This window comes from Anomaloglossus baeobatrachus, chromosome 2, assembly GCF_048569485.1.
Source record: "Anomaloglossus baeobatrachus isolate aAnoBae1 chromosome 2, aAnoBae1.hap1, whole genome shotgun sequence".
Classification (NCBI taxonomy): domain Eukaryota; kingdom Metazoa; phylum Chordata; class Amphibia; order Anura; family Aromobatidae; genus Anomaloglossus; species Anomaloglossus baeobatrachus.
This window is the reverse complement of record NC_134354.1, coordinates 525,759,815-525,777,257: the sequence shown is the minus strand read 5'-3', so window position 1 is coordinate 525,777,257 and position 17,443 is coordinate 525,759,815. Positions and strand designations below refer to the sequence as shown.

General features: G+C 49.7%; 1 protein-coding gene across 1 annotated transcript in view; it reads left to right on the top strand.

Annotated features, from left to right (window-relative positions):
• The window catches only part of NF1 (neurofibromin 1), a 442,125-nt gene that overhangs the window by 364,990 nt on the left and 59,692 nt on the right, over positions 1-17,443 (top strand). The window contains exons 37-39 of the mRNA XM_075333827.1: positions 8,332-8,546; positions 16,783-16,844; positions 16,931-17,045. Of these exons, the coding sequence (XP_075189942.1) occupies positions 8,332-8,546; positions 16,783-16,844; positions 16,931-17,045 (392 nt within the window). The remainder of the gene's footprint in view (positions 1-8,331; positions 8,547-16,782; positions 16,845-16,930; positions 17,046-17,443) is intronic.

Genomic DNA, 17,443 nt, shown 5'->3' with positions numbered 1-17,443 from the left:
CTGATTACTGACTTGTCGTTTTAGTTTTCATTATATTTTGTGTATTTTATTATATATTTATATAACCATACACATCTCTATTAATTAATTTTTAACACCCTATGTTTTCATCATGTTATTTTTATACAAAAAAAATTTTTTTCTATACATTCTCCATTTTTAACGAAATTTTATTATATATTTTTTTATATATTTAATATCTTTTATGTATGTATTTTTGGTCCAAGTATATATATATTTAATATCTTTTATGTATGTATTTTTGGTCCAAGTATTTTACACTATTTATACACCTATTTTTCTTTTTCTATTTCTGTTCACCCCTGCATCAACTTATTTATATATATATACACATTTTTGCGTGATTCTTTACACCCACACAGGTATTTTCATATATATTTACATATTTATGTCCCCGCTTTTTATCTATCCGGTGCTTTTTTTCTTTTTTTCTTTTTTTCTGTGTTATTCTTCTTGCCCACAATTTTACCCTTGCTCGGGAATCCCCCATGATCCATATGCGATTATGCTGAGCACTTTTGCAACCGCATTCCATGCACTCATGCACAACTTCACATTTTTCATTATCAATTTTTATACTTTTATTTTATCTTTTTCTCAGCAAACCCTCTTTTTCACTTTATAGTAATTAATTTAATAAGTTTTTGTAATAAATATAGCATTATATGTTTGTGTAGATATATTTGTGCGCATATATGTATGTGCATTTATATATATATATATCTTCACACCCTAATCTTCTACGTGTTTCTGGCCTCTTAGTTGCCACCTCAAATCAATATTTCTTTTTCGCTCCTAATTGGGAGACCCAGACAATTGGGTGTATAGCTACTGCCTCCGGAGGCCGCACAAAGTACTACACTTAAAAGTGTAAGGCCCCTCCCCTTCTGGCTATACACCCTCCCGTAGGAGTACGGATTCCTCAGTTTTAGCTTTGTGCGAAGGAGGTCACACACGCACGCATAGCTCCATTGTTTTTAGTCAGCAGCAGCTGCTGACTATGTCGGATGGAAGAAAAGAGGGCCCATACAGGGCCCCCAGCATGCTCCCTTCTCACCCCACTGTATGTCGGAGGTGTTTGTAAGGTTGAGGTACCCATTGCGGGTACGGAGGCTGGAGCCCACATGCTGATTCCTTCCCCATCCCTTTTTACAGGGCTCTGGGTGAAGTGGGATTTACTGGTCTCCAGGCACTGAGACCGTGCTCCATCTACAGCCCCTGGAGAAGATGCTGGATTGGAGCGGAGTACATCAGGGACATGGCCCTGCTTCCTCAAGGTACTCTGTGTCCCCGTGCATTTCGCGCTCACACCGCAGCATGCTGGGTGTTGTAGTGCGCCGGGGACATCAGCGCTGCGGCGCTTGTGCCATGGCCTCATTTCAGCTTCGCTGAAGCGGGCACACTTTTGGGGAACGGTCGCGCCGGCCGCTGGGACTGCGGCGCGGCTGGCACTTGTGGTGCGCCGGGGACTTCAGCGCGGGCCGCGCTTTTACGGCGGCCGCGCTGATAACTCGAGTCCCCGGCTTTTGCGGCCTGGTTCCGTTCGTTCCCGCCCCCAGACCTGCCAGTCAGGAGAGGGGCGGGACGCTGGTCAGTGCATCAGCGCTGAGGGCTGGAGTCGTTTTTACATACTCCAGCCCTCACAATAGGCACAGAGGGGACACTGTTTCCCGCACTTTTGTTTGGGAACTCCCACGGGCCGCCCCTCTCCACAGACGCCGGCAGCCATTCCTGCTGACACGCTGAGCTGCAGAGGGGAGCCGGGGAGACCCAGACAAGGAATTCTGCGCCTCTTACCCGCTATTCAGCGGGCGGTAAGTAGCCCTCAGGGCTCACCCCCTCTTGTGCCAGTAGTAATCTTAGTATTTTGTTCCTGCAAATACTTTGTACTGCATAGCGCTGGTCGCCTTTTGGCTATAGACTCTCTCACATTGCAGAGAGCCAACAGCATGTCGTCCACAAAACGCAAGGGTGCCAAGGCACAGACATTATATGCTTCCTGTACCGCATGTGGGACTTTTCTACCGGCAGGCTCCAATGACCCCCATTGTGTGCAGTGCTCGGCCCCTGTGGCACTTGCACAGCCGGGACCTCTGCTGGACGTGACCCAGGGTGTACCACCTGTGAATGCTGTCCAAGTGACAGGAACTGAGTTTACAGCTTTTGCTGACAGAATGTCTCTCACTATGTCACAAATTCTTGACACATTGCGGGCTAGGCCTGTACTTCAGGCCACGGACACTGTGCAATCATTGCCCCCTGGTCCCCCTCAGCTGAATTACTTCCAAGCTCCGGGACGGGCACATACACCTCAGGGTGAAGACTCTGACTCGGACGATGGTCCCAGGCAACCTAAGCGGGCTCGCTATGAGGGGCCTTCACATTCATCTCAATGGTCAGGATCCCAGCGAGATGAATCTATGGGTGATGAGGCGGACGTAACTGATCAGGATTCTGATCCTGGGACCGCTCTCAATCTAGATACACCAGATGGTGACGCCATAGTTAATGATCTTATAGCATCCATCAATAAGATGTTAAATATTTCTCCACCAGCTCCTCTTGTAGAGGAGTCAGCTTCGCAGCACGAGAGAATCCATTTCAGATATCCCAAGCGTACATTAAGCACTTTTCTGGACCACGCTGACTTTAGAGACGCAATCCAGAAACCCCACGCTTATCCGGAAAGGCGTTTTTCTAAACGGCTTAAAGATACACGCTATCCTTTTCCCCCTGAGGTGGTCAAGGGTTGGACCCAGTGTCCAAAAGTGGATCCTCCAATTTCCAGGCTTGCAGCTAGATCCTTGGTTGCAGTTGAAGATGGAGCGGCACTTAAAGATGCCACTGACAGGCAGATGGAGCTCTGGCTGAAATCCATCTATGAAGCTATTGGAGCGTCGTTAGCGCCATCTTTTGCTGCCGTATGGGCACTCCAAGCTATCTCAGCCGGGCTTGTGCAAGTCGACTCAGTCACACGTGCATTTGCCCCGCAGGTAGCACCATTGACCTCGCAAATGGCGGCATTCGCGTCGTACGCGATTAATGCTGTTCTTGACGCTACAAGCCGTACGGCAGTGGCGTCAGCCAACTCCGTTGTTTTGCGTAGGGCCCTGTGGTTGAGACATTGGAAGGCAGATTCTCATTCCAAGAAGTGCTTAACCAATTTGCCTTTTTCTCGTGACCGATTGTTTGGAGAGCGTTTGGATGAAATCATCAAACACTCCAAGGGTAAGGACTCATCCTTACCGCAACACAGACAAAACAAACCCCAACAGAGGAGGGGTCAGTCTGGTTATCGGTCCTTTCGAGGACCGGGCAGGTCCCAATTTTCCTCGTCAAAAAAGACTCAAAAAGATCAGAGACGCTCAGATTCTTGGAGGTCTCAGTCACGCCCAAAAAAGACAGCCGGAGGAACCGTTGCCAAGACGGCGTCCTCATGACTTGCAGTCTCCGATTCCCACACCCTCGGTCGGTGGGAGGCTTTCCCACTTTGGCGACATTTGGCTGTCACGCGTCAAAGACCGTTGGGTGAGGGATATTCTGTCTCACGGGTACAGGATAGAGTTCAGTTCTCGTCCGCCAACTCGTTTCTTCCGAACTTCTCCACCACCAGACCGAGCCGATGCTCTGTTGCAGGCGGTGGCCGCTCTAAAGGCGGAAGGAGTGGTGACCTCCGTCCCTCTTCAGGAACAAGGTCACGGTTTTTACTCCAATCTGTTTGTGGTCCCAAAAAAGGACGGATCGTATCGACCCGTCCTGGATCTAAAGTTGCTCAACAGACACGTAAAAGTCAGGAGGTTCCGGATGGAATCCCTACGCTCCGTCATAGCCTCAATGTCTCAAGGAGATTTTCTAGCATCAATAGACATCAAAGATGCGTATCTCCACGTGCCGATTGCGCCAGAGCATCAGCGTTTCCTACGCTTCGTCATACACGACGAACACCTGCAGTTCGTAGCGTTACCTTTCGGTCTGGCAACAGCCCCCCGGGTCTTCACCAAGGTCATGGCAGCAGTAGTAGCTGTCCTGCACTCGCAAGGTCACTCGGTCATCCCGTATCTAGACGACCTGCTTATAAAGGCACCCTCTCAAGAGGCATGCCAACACAGTCTGAAAGTGGCACTAGACACTCTCCAGAGTTTCGGGTGGATTATCAACTTTCCAAAGTCTCATCTAACCCCGACCCAATCACTGACTTATCTTGGCATGGAGTTTCATACTCTCTCAGCGATAGTGAAGCTTCCACTGGACAAGCAGTGTTCGCTGCGGACAGGAGTGCAATCTCTCCTTCAGAGCCAGTCGCACTCACTGAGGCGCCTCATGTATTTCCTAGGAAAGATGGTAGCAGCAATGGAGGCGGTCCCGTTCGCGCAGTTTCATCTGCGCCCTCTACAATGGGACATTCTACGCCAATGGGATGGGAAATCGACGTCCCTCGACAGGACTGTCTCCCTCTCTCAGACTGCCAAGGACTCTCTGCGTTGGTGGCTTCTCCCCACCTCATTGTCACAGGGAAAGTCGTTCCTACCCCCATCCTGGGCAGTGGTCACGACGGATGCGAGCCTATCAGGGTGGGGAGCGGTGTTTCTCCACCACAGGGCTCAGGGGACGTGGACTCAGGAAGAGTCCACCCTGCAGATCAATGTTCTGGAAATCAGAGCAGTCTATCTTGCTCTGCGAGCCTTCCAACAATGGCTGGAAGGCAAGCAGATTCGGATTCAGTCGGACAATTCCACGGCGGTGGCGTACATCAACCACCAAGGGGGAACACGCAGTCGCCAAGCCTTTCAAGAAGTCCGGCGGATTTTGACGTGGGTGGAAAGCAAAGCGTCCACCATATCCGCAGTTCACATCCCAGGCGTGGAAAACTGGGAAGCAGACTTTCTCAGTCGCCAGGGCATGGACGCAGGGGAATGGTCCCTTCACCCGGACGTGTTTCAGCAGATCTGTTGCCGCTGGGGGACGCCGGACGTCGATCTGATGGCGTCACGGCACAACAACAAGGTCCCAGTTTTCATGGCACGGTCTCACGATCACCGAGCGCTGGCGGCAGACACCTTGGTTCAGGATTGGTCGCAATTCCGACTACCCTATGTGTTCCCACCTCTAGCATTGTTGCCCAGAGTTCTCCGGAAAATCAGGTCCGACTGCCATCGAGCCATTCTCGTCGCTCCAGACTGGCCAAGAAGGTCGTGGTACCCGGATCTGTGGCATCTCACGGTAGGCCAACCATGGGCACTACCAGACCGTCCAGATTTGCTGTCTCAAGGGCCGTTTTTCCATCTGAATTCTGCGGCCCTGAACCTGACTGTGTGGCCATTGAGTCCTGGATCCTAGCGGCCTCAGGTTTATCTCATGAAGTAGTTGCCACGATGAGACAGGCTAGAAAACCATCCTCAGCTAAGATCTATCACAGAACGTGGAAGATATTCTTAGCTTGGTGCTCGGCTCAGAGGGTTTCTCCCTGGCCATTTGCATTGCCAATTTTTCTTTCCTTCCTGCAGTCTGGGTTGGAAAAAGGTTTGTCGCTTAGCTCTCTTAAGGGTCAAGTCTCCGCGCTATCCGTATTCTTTCAGAAGCGCTTGGCACGGCTTTCTAAAGTACGCACGTTTCTCCAAGGAGTTTGTCATATCGTTCCTCCTTACAGACGGCCATTGGAACCCTGGGATCTAAACAAGGTTCTCATTACTCTCCAGAAGCCGCCTTTCGAGCCTTTGAAAGAGGTTTCCCTTTCTCGGCTTTCACAAAAAGTGGTTTTTCTTGTGGCGGTCACGTCTCTTCGTAGAGTGTCCGAGCTAGCGGCGTTATCTTGCAAATCTCCCTTCCTGGTGTTTCACCAAGACAAGGTAGTACTGCGTCCAATTCCAGAGTTTTCTCCCAAGGTGGTTTCTTCCTTTCATCTCAATCAGGATATCTCTTTGCCATCTTTGTGTCCGCATCCAGTTCACCAATTTGAAAAAGGTTTACATCTGTTGGACCTGGTGAGAGCACTCAGGATTTACATTTCTCGCACGGCGCCTATGCGCCGTTCTGATGCGCTCTTTGTCCTAGTCGCTGGTCAGCATAAGGGATCGCAAGCTTCCAAATCCACCCTGGCGCGGTGGATCAAGGAACCAATTCTTCACACATACCGTTCTGCTGGGCTTCCGATTCCATCTGGACTGAAGGCCCATTCTACCAGAGCCGTGGGTGCGTCCTGGGCATTGCGGCATCAGGCTACGGCTCAGCAGGTGTGCCAGGCGGCTACCTGGTCGAGTCTGCACACGTTTACCAAACACTATCAAGTGCATACCTACGCTTCGGCAGATGCCAGCCTAGGTAGACAGGTCCTTCAGGCGGCGGTGGCCCACCTGTAGGAAAGGGCTGCCTGACAGCCCGATCACGAGGTATCTTTTTACCCACCCAGGGACTGCTTTTGGACGTCCCAATTGTCTGGGTCTCCCAATTAGGAGCGAAAAAGAAGGGAATTTTGTTTACTTACCGTAAATTCCTTTTCTTCTAGCTCCAATTGGGAGACCCAGCACCCGCCCTATTGTTCTTAGGGTTTCGTTTTTCGGGTGCACATGTTGTTCATGTTGTTTCTTAAGTTCTCCGATCTTGTTATCGGATTGAATTTGTTTTTTGAAACTGTTATTGGCTTTCCTCCTTCTTGCTTTGGTACTAAAACTGAGGAATCCGTACTCCTACGGGAGGGTGTATAGCCAGAAGGGGAGGGGCCTTACACTTTTAAGTGTAGTACTTTGTGCGGCCTCCGGAGGCAGTAGCTATACACCCAATTGTCTGGGTCTCCCAATTGGAGCTAGAAGAAAAGGAATTTACGGTAAGTAAACAAAATTCCCTTCTTTTTCATATATGCATATATTGTTGAAAGAGACACCGTCAGGTTAATATATACATTTTTTTCCCCGATCGATAGTCTTGTTCCCATTTAAGAAATATATTTTTTCTTTCCCCTTGTGAATATATAATCCTGCGGATTATTATCTACACGGCCCCTTTTTTTTCCTTTTCGCGCAAACGCATTCCCTTTTTCCCACGGTATTAACCTGTAGTCACCCCTTTGCGCAAGCGCTCAATGTTCTTTTCTGGCTTACACGCTTTCACCCCACTTCACCCTTCGCGCAGGCGCATATCATATTTTCCCACGCTGTCAAATCCTCTTACACGCTTTCACCTCACTTCACCCCTCGCGCAGGCGCACATCATATTTTCCCACGCTGTCAAATTCTTTGTCTTCGTAGCGGGTGCCACCGCTCCCGCCCCGGTTTTTTAATGCTCCCTCCGTAGAACAGCTTACCCCCTTTTTGTTGCACAGCTAGTACCCCTCACTGCCCCCCCCCCCCCTTTTTTTACCATTGTCTGAGCTCTCGCGCTGTTCCCCATTTTTATAAACTTTTTCATGTATATAATTTTTTCCTCATATACTTTTATATATATATTTTTTCATGCACATCCAGCCACATATTCACTAATCATATGGATAGTAGCAAACATCTGCACAATTTTTTGCGTTCTGATTCATTTTATTTAACTCAGTTTACATATCCACACCAATGGATATTCACATCATCAATTTCCTTCTCCCCTTTTCCCCTTTTTTTCCTCCTTCTTCCTTCTCTTCCTTTTTCTTTTTTCTTTTTTACCCCCTCTTCTTTTTCTTCTTCTTCCCCTTTTTTTCTTCTTTTTCTCTCTGTTCTTTTCTTCCCTTTTTTTTCTCTTTATTCCTCCCCTTTTTTTCCCTTTTTTTCTTCTTTTTTTCCTTTCCTTGATTACAGTCCGAACTTTATTCACTCCTCCACGTGCCTGTGAGTCACGAGGAGGTTGATGACGTAATCACTGCATACGTGGCCCCTTTTTTTCAATGCATATATGGGAGCTTGCAGCTTCCTGCTCGCTATAGCGTTCTCTGTATTTGTCCTGAGGAAGAGGACGGATATGTCCTTGAAACGCGTAGACCTGTGAAAATAAAGAAAAGAGAATTACTTTTTCATCCTGATTCCTGTGGTTTGGCGCGGTATTTAACCTGCTTTTCTCCCATCATCCGAAATTACCTGAACTCGAACATTCGCCCATCACTAGCAAAGATCATCACTAATATTTTTTTTTTTTTTATACATTTTACAGTTATTTTTACAGCTTCAGCTGATTGGAGTACTTGGCCAGTATGGCAGCAATTACTTCCAAATGTCCACTGCTGACAAACTGATGAAATCTTTTGCTTGCTGTCATGTTCTAAGAATAGTTCACAATACTGATGACCCTTAAAATGCCTGCATTTTATATATGTTCTTTTTTTTTTCTTTTTTCCAGAGGAGACAAAACAAGTACTGCGGCTTAGTCTGACAGAATTCTCTCTGCCCAAATTCTATCTGCTCTTTGGGATAAGCAAAGTCAAGTCTGCAGCGGTTATCGCATTTCGGTCCAGTTATCGGGACCGCTCTTTCTCACCTGGCTCATATGAGAGGGAGACATTTGCGCTGACGTCTTTGGAAACGGTTACAGAAGCACTTTTAGAAATCATGGAGGTATAATTGTTTCCAATGTAATTGTTATTTTAAATGTCACAAAGTAACGAGTTCTTGGTTTTATTAAAGGGAACTTGTCACCAGGTTTTTCCGTCTTGTATAACGTAAAAGACACCTTTTATAATACTCACCTAGGGGGCCGTCCGGTCCGATGTGTGTCACTGATCTCGGTCTCGCGCCTCCTCCATCTTGTGCGATCGCCGTCGTTCTTCTCAGCCTCATGTGCATGACGCATCCTGCATCATTCACAGTGAGACCGCCATTGCGCACCAGGACATGCGCATTTTGATCTGCTCGGCTGAGGGCAGATCAAAGTACTGTAGTGCGTATGCATGGGCGGTCTTTCACCGTTTCTCACTCCTGTGCATTACAGTACTTTGCTCTTCCATCAGCAGGGCAGATCAGAGTGTGCATGCACAGTAGCGCATGAGGCCTCTGTCTGAATAACGCAGGATGCGTCATGCACAATAGGGCTGAAGATAACGGCAATCATTGCACAAAATGGAGGAGGCGCCCGACCAAGAGCAGCGACACCCATTGGACCGGACCGCACCCTAGGTGAGTAATATAAAGGTGTTTTTTACATTATACAGAGCGGCCTGGGCTCTTACATACATTATTCTGGAATGCTGTATATAAGAGCTCACTGGTGCTGGCCGCAGCTCATAAGGGTGACAGGTTCCTTTTTAACCCCTTAACGACTTCGGGCCGTACTGGGACATCCTAAACCATCAAGGGGTAATCACCTGCAGGGGGATCCCCCACACGTCAGCTGATTTGAACAGCTGACGTGTGCCTTGCAGGTGCAGGTGGATCCGCAATCCACTTTCGCCTGTTAACCCCTTAAATCGCACTGTCAAAATGTGACAGGCCGATTTTAAATCCCCGCAGCAGCAAACGCGCACTCACTCGCCGCCATCTGAAGTCACATCATGTGACGTGATCACGTACAGCCGATAGTTGCCATGGTAGCACAGGGTCATGTGATGACTCCTGTAGCTCACATGACTCCCTAATCGGCCGAGTGCTGCCTGTTACAAGAGATGAGCATTTCTGGTGATGTAAGCTGTGTAGCTTTGATCAACAGAAATTAACGATCAGACTGCTGATCCTTATAGTCCCCCAGGGGGACTAGTAAAATAAAAAAAGTAAATAATTTTTTTTTTACAAAAAAACCCCTAAAAGTTCAAAACCACCTTTTTGCCCCATTGGAAATGAAAGGGTTAGAAAAATATACACACATTTGGTATCGGTGCATTCAGAAATGCCCGATCTATCAAAATATAAAATCAATTAACTTGATCAATAATCGGCATCGCAGCAAAAAATAAAAAATCCAAACTCCAAAATTATGGTTTTTGGTTGCCGCAAATTTTGCACAAAATGCAATAACAGGCGATCAAACCATAGCATGTGCGTAAAAATGGTACCGTTAAAAACAGTAACCTGAGACACAAAAAATAAGTTGTCAGTGAGCCATAGATCCCGAAAAATTAGAACGCGAAGTGTTGCGGAAAATGGCGCAAGAAGTGCACCACTTTTTTTTGGACAAACTTAAGATGTTTTTTCTTTGTCGCTCCATTGGGAGACCCAGACAATTGGGTGTATAGCTTCTGCCTCCGGAGGCCACACAAAGTATTACACTTAAAAAAGTGTAACCCCTCCCCTCTGCCTATACACCCTCCCGTGGATCACGGGCTCCTCAGTTTTATGCTTTGTGTGGAAGGAGGCACACATCCACTCATGCATTCTCATATTAGTTATGTCGGTTGGAAGAAAAGAGGGCCCCCACGGGGCCCCCGGCATGTTCCCTTCTCACCCCACTACGTCGGCGGTGTTGTTAAGGTTGAGGTACCCATTGCGGGTACAAAGGCCGGAGCCTCATGCCGTCTCCTTCACCATCCCTTAGCGGCTCTGGGAGAAGTGGGATCCTGAGCGGTCATCCATTTACTGGGACCGTGCTCCCTCCGCAGCCCCTGTGGGAATCTGCCGGACCGGAGTCTATTCAACCTCAGGGACCGGGCCCTGAAACTCTAAGGTACTCTGTGTCCCCATTGGGGACTGTGCAGGGAGCGCACCTTCTTCCCGGACGCTGCGGCAGCTGCTGAATTGAGAAGGCCGGCGGACTTCCGCGCCGACCGTGCCTGCTTGTCGGGCGCGGTCTCAAATTTAGTCCCCGGCTTCATCGCGGCCTAGTCGCAAAAATCCCGCCCCCGGGCCTGCCTGTCAGGGGTAAGGGCGGGACTGCCGACCTGACGTCGGATGTGAGGGCCGGACCATCCTGCATGTTTCCTCCCCCCTCACTGATCACTGTGGGGACCCCAGATTCCCGCACTTTCCTGGCGCCGCCCACGGCTCCACTCCTCCCCTGAGAGCTCCGGCAGCCATTTTTTGGCATTCTGCCGGTGGAGGATTCTCAGTGAAGAGCTCTGCAGCTCCGGGGGACCTAAGGCAGGGAATCTGGAGGACACACACTCCGCTTTTTAGCGGTCGGTAAGCCACACCGGTCACCCGGTGCTGGTCCCCCTAGGGTGCCGGAATAGACACGTATTTATATATATATTTCTGTTCGGTCGGGCTGTATACCCTTTTTTGCCCATATACCCTCAGTGATCATTCTCCTAGGAGACAACAGCATGTCGTCCACAAGGAGCAAAGCTGTTAAGGCACAGGGGGGTTTTTTTGCGGCTGTACCTCTTGTGGGGCTATGTTACCTGCGGGTTCCACCTACCCTCACTGTGAGCAATGCTCGACCCCTGTTTCGCTTGCTCAGCCGGAGCCTCGGTCACTAGTGGGCCCCTCGGCTCATGTAGACCCCCCTGCTCCCCCTGTCCAGGCGGCAGGGACAGAGTTCACCTCTTTTGCTGAGAAACTCTGAGTCACTTTCACAATCCATGGCTCAGTCTATGGACAAATGGTCTGCCAAGCTGCTAGAAGCTTTGCAGTCCAGACCGGTCCTTACACAGGCCCCGGCCCCTGTTGGATCGTCGCCTCCAGGCCCCTCTCGGTCCGTGCCGCAGCGCGCTCCCAGGTTGGGCCCTAGGTCTCACGTGGAGGACTCCTGCCCGGACCAAAGTCCTAGACAGGCTAAGCGGGCTCGCTGGGAATCTTCCCCGACTTCTTCACGCTGCTCGGGTTCCCAGCTTGAGGACTCTCTGGAGGACGAGGCGGACGTCGCAGCTCAGGGCTCTGACCCTGACGTCGCCCTTAACCTTGATACACCTGAAGGGGACGCCTTAGTGAATGATCTTATCTCGTCCATCAACCAGGTGTTGGATCTCTCTCCCCCGCCTCCTACTGTAGAGGAGTCGGCGTCTCAGCAGGAGAAACACCAGTTTAGGTTCCCCAAACGTACACGTAGTGCGTTTTTCGATCACTCTAACTTCAGAGATGCTGTCCAGAAGCCCAGAGCGGTTCCGGACAAGCGCTTTACTAAGCGCCTCACTGACACGCGTTACCCCTTCCCCTCTGAGGTCGTTAAGGGTTGGGCTCAATGTCCCAAGGTGGATACTCCAGTCTCTAGATTGGCGGCTAGATCTGTGGTATCGGTTGCAGATGGCTCATCGCTAAAGGATGCCACTGACAGGCAGATAGAGCTTCTGGTGAAGTCCATCTATGAGGCCACGGGCGCGTCTTTTGCCCCGGCCTTTGCAGCCGTGTGGGCACTCCAAGCTATCTCAGCTTGTCTGGCTGAGATTAATGCTGTCACACGTAATTCTGCTCCGCAAGTTGCGTCTTTGACTTCTCAAGCGTCAGCTTTTTCTTCCTACGCCATGAACGCAGTCCTAGACTCTGCTAGCCGTACAGCTGTGGCATCCGCTAACTCTGTGGCAGTCCGCAGGGCCATGTGGCTGCGCGAATGGAAGGCAGACTCGGCCTCCAAGAGGTTCTTAACCGGTTTGCCGTTTTCTGGCGACCGCTTGTTTGGCGAACGATTGGATGAGATTATTAAGGAATCCAAGGGAAAGGACTCCTCCTTACCCCAGTCCAAACCTAAGAGACCTCAGCAACGGAAAATACAATCGAGGTTTCGCTCCTTTCGTCCCTCCGCCAAGCCCCAATCCTCTTCGTCCAGCAGGCCGGAGAAAGGCCAGAGGAACTCCTATGCGTGGCGGTCCAAGTCACGCCCCCAAAAGGCCGCAGGAGGCACTGCCTCCAAGGTGGCCTCCTCATGACTCTCGGCATCCCCTAGCCGCATCCTCGGTCGGTGGCAGGCTCTCCCGCTTTGGCGACGCCTGGTGGCCACATGTTCAAGACCGATGGGTGAGAGACATTCTGTCTCACGGTTACAGGATAGAGTTCAGCTCTCATCCTGCGGCTCGTTTCTTCAGAACCTCTCCGCCCCCCGCTCAGGCCGACGCACTTTTTCAGGCAGTGGACGCTCTGAAGACAGAAGGAGTTGTGATCCCGGTTCCCCTTCAGGAACGTGGTCGCGGCTTTTACTCCAACTTGTTCGTGGTGCCAAAAAAGGACGGATCATTCCGTCCCGTTCTGGACCTCAAACTACTCAACAGACATGTGAGAACCAGACGGTTTCGGATGGAATCTCTCCGCTCGGTCATCGCCTCGATGTCACAAGGAGACTTCCTAGCATCGATCGACATCAAGGATGCTTATCTCCACGTGCCGATCGCACCCGAGCATCAACGCTTCTTGCGTTTCGCCATCGGGGACGAACACCTTCAGTTCGTGGCATTGCCTTTCGGCCTGGCGACAGCCCCACGGGTTTTCACCAAAGTCATGGCATCCGTTGTGGCGGTCCTACACTCTCAGGGCCACTCGGTGATTCCCTACTTAGACGATCTCCTAGTCAGGGCCCCTTCTCGGGTGGCGTGTCAACACAGCCTTACCGTCGCTCTGGCGACTCTCCAGCAGTTCGGGTGGATCATCAACTTCCCGAAATCCAAGTTGACACCGACCCAATCACTGACTTACCTCGGGATGGAGTTTCATACACAGTCAGCGGTAGTCAAGCTACCGCGGGACAAACAGCTTTCTCTGCAGGCAGGGGTGCAATCTCTTCTTCGGGGTCAGTCACACCCCTTAAGGCGCCTCATGCACTTCCTGGGGAAGATGGTGGCAGCGATGGAGGCAGTGCCGTTCGCGCAATTCCATCTGCGGCCACTCCAATGGGACATTCTCCGCAAATGGGACAGGAGGTCGGCTTCCCTCGACAGGAAAGTCTCTCTTTCCCTTGCAACCAAGACTTCTCTTCAGTGGTGGCTCCTTCCCAATTCTCTATCGCAGGGAAAATCCTTCCTACCCCCAACCTGGGCTGTGGTCACCACGGACGCGAGCCTGTCAGGGTGGGGAGCGGTTTTTCTCCACCACAGGGCTCAGGGAACCTGGACTCCGATAGTCTTTCCTTCAGATCCATGTTCTGGAGATAAGGGCAGTGTATCTAGCCCTATTGGCTTTCCATCGGTGGCTGGAGGGCAGGCAGATCCGTATCCAGTCGGACAACGCCACTGCCGTCGCATACATCAACCACCAAGGCGGCACTCGCAGTCGTCAAGCCTTCCAGGAAGTCCGGCGGATTCTGCAGTGGGTGGAAGCCACAGCCTCCACCATCTCCGCAGTTCACATCCCGGGCGTAGAAAACTGGGAAGCAGATTTTCTCAGTCGTCAGGGCGTGGATGCGGGGGAATGGTCTCTACACCCAGAAGTGTTTCGAGAGATCTGTCGCCGCTGGGGAACGCCGGACGTCGATCTCATGGCGTCACGGCACAACAACAAAGTCCCGGCATTCATGGCTCGGTCTCAGGATCACGGCGGCGGACGCGTTAGTTCAGGATTGGTCGCAGTTTCGACTGCCTTATGTGTTTCCTCCTCTGGCGATGCTGCCCAGAGTGTTACGCAAGATCAGGTCCGACTGCCGTAGCGCCATTCTCGTCGCTCCAGACTGGCCGAGGCGGTCGTGGTACCCGGATCTGTGGCATCTCACGGTGGGACAACCGTGGGCGCTTCCAGACCGCCCAGACTTGCTGTCACAAGGCCCGTTTTTCCATCTGAATTCTGTGGCCCTCAACCTGACTGTGTGGCCATTGAGTCCTGGCTCCTAGCGTCTTCAGGGTTATCTCAGGATGTCATTGCCACCATGAGACAGGCCAGGAAGCCAACGTCCGCCAAGATCTATTACAGGTCTTGGCAAATCTTCTTATCCTGGTGCTCTGATAACGGTTTTCCTCCATGGCCGTTTGCCTTACCCACTTTTCTTTCATTCCTTCAATCCGGAATGGACAAGGGTTTGTCACTCGTCTCTCTCAAGGGCCAAGTATCGGCGCTCTCCGTATTTTTTCAAAAGCGCCTAGCGAGGCTTCCGCAGGTCCGCACGTTCCTGCAGGGAGTTTTCCACATAGTCCCACCTTACAAACGTCCGCTGGAACCCTGGGATCTTAACAGGGTGCTAACGGCTCTTCAGAAACCACCTTTCGAGCCGCTGCGGGATGACTCTTTATCACGTCTTTCGCAGAAGGTGGCCTTTCTAGTGGCAGTTACATCACTCCGGAGAGTGTCTGAGCTTGCAGCGCTGTCATGCAAAGCCCCCTTCCTGGTGTTTCACCAGGATAAGGTGGTTCTGCGTCCGGTCCCGGATTTTCTCCCTAAGGTGGTATCTCCTTTTCATCTCAATCAAGATATCTCCTTGCCTTCATTTTGCCCTAATCCAATTCACCAATGTGAAAAGGATTTGCACTCTTTGGATCTAGTGAGAGCACTCCGGCTCTACGTGTCTCGCACGGCGCCCCTGCGTCGTTCAGATGCGCTCTTTGTCCTTGTCGCTGGCCAGCGTAAGGGTTCGCAGGCTTCCAAGTCAACCTTGGCTCGGTGGATCAAGGAACCGATTCTCGAAGCCTACCGTTCTTCTGGGCTTCCGCTTCCTTCAGGGCTGAAAGCCCATTCTACCAGAGCCGTGGGTGCGTCCTGGGCATTGCGGCACCGGGCGACGGCTCAGCAGGTGTGTCAGGCAGCTACGTGGTCTAGTCTGCACACTTTCACGAAACACTATCAAGTGCATACCTATGCTTCGGCAGACGCCAGTCTAGGTAGGCGAGTCCTTCAGGCGGTGGTTGCCCACCTGTAAGAGGGGGCCGTTGCGGCTCTTTTTATTGAGGTATTCTTTTATCCACCCAGGGACTGCTTTTGGACGTCCCAATTGTCTGGGTCTCCCAATGGAGCGACAAAGAAGAAGGGAATTTTGTTTACTTACCGTAAATTCCTTTTCTTCTAGCTCCTATTGGGAGACCCAGAACCCGCCCCTGTTCCCTTCGGGCTGGTTGTTCTTTTGTGTACACATGTTGTTCATGTTGAATTGTTCTTTTGGTTCATGGTTTTCAGTTCTCCGAACATCCTTCGGATTGAATTTACCCTAGACCAATTTATAAGTTTTCTCCTTCCTGCTTTTGCACCAAAACTGAGAAGCCCGTGATCCATGGGAGGGTGTATAGGCAGAGGGGAGGGGTTACACTTTTTTAAGTATAATACTTTGTGTGGCCTCCGGAGGCAGAAGCTATACACCCAATTGTCTGGGTCTCCCAATAGGAGCTAGAAGAAAAGGAATTTACGGTAAGTAAACAAAATTCCCTTCTTTAATCCTTTAAATAAAAGTAAACCTATACATATTTGGTGTTTACGAACTCATACCGACCTGAGCCATCACACCGACACATCAGTTTTACCATATAGTAAGCACTGTGAATAAAATATCCAAAAATCAATCATGCAATCGCACTTTTTTTTTGCAATTTTTCTGCACTTGGAATTTTTTTCCATTTTCCAGTACACTATATAGCAAAACTTATGGTTTCAGTTAAAAGTACAACTCGTTTCGCAAAATATAAGCCCTCATTTGGCAAGATTGATGGGAAAATAAAAAAGTTACGGCTCTCGGAAAAAGGGGAGCAAAAAAAAATAATAAACGGAAAATCGGCTGGGGGTGAAGGGGTTAAAGGGGTTGGATAGTATAAGCGCCCAGTCGGCTTTTCTTCCACTCTTGTCTGTTGATGCAGCTCTCCGATCACATATTTTATAATGGGTTGCAATATGAACAAGCTCATTGCTCTTTCTGGGGAAACCAAAGCCAATTCCTGTAAAACTGAATTTTTAATCTGTCCACTAAATGCATTACTTTTATAGTGTATTCAGTTACTGCAGATTTTTTTATATTATAATGACCAATTTAATTACTCCTTTTGCTTTTGTGATTTTTATATGTTGAGTTTAACTTTTCATTTTGTAGGCCTGCATGCGAGATATCCCAAATTGCAAGTGGCTGGATCAGTGGACTGAGCTTGCTCAAAAGTATGTTGTCTATGCGTTGTGGTACATACGTTTGTTTGTTATTTTGCCAGTCTGTCATATTTCCTGATGATGATCTCTCTGTGTAGGTTTGCATTCCAGTACAATCCATCACTTCAGCCTCGAGCACTTGTTGTCTTCGGGTGCATCAGCAAACGTGTCTCTCATGGACAAATTAAACAGATCATTCGCATCCTGAGCAAAGTGAGTAATGTAAATGTGCAGTGGGGTTTAATTCAGAAGAAATTGACAATGCCACATCCTGTTTCTTCTGAAAAGCTCTACAGCTCGGTACAGACTTAAGGAGACTACATTGTACCGTCCACACAGATCCCTTATGTATGTACAGGCATGTTACAAAGCATGTTTAGAGATCTGTATAAAAGTGTATTTTCCTTGCCTTGTTATTGATAGTCACATATATGAAGACCGCTTTTGTTGAATAATATTATTATTTATTTATAGAGCACCATTGATTCCATGGTGCTGTACATGAGAAGGGGGTTACATACAGAATACATACACAAGTTTCAATAGACAGACTAGTACGGAGGGAAGAGGGCCCTGCCCTTGCGGGCTTACATTCTAAAGGATTTTGGGGA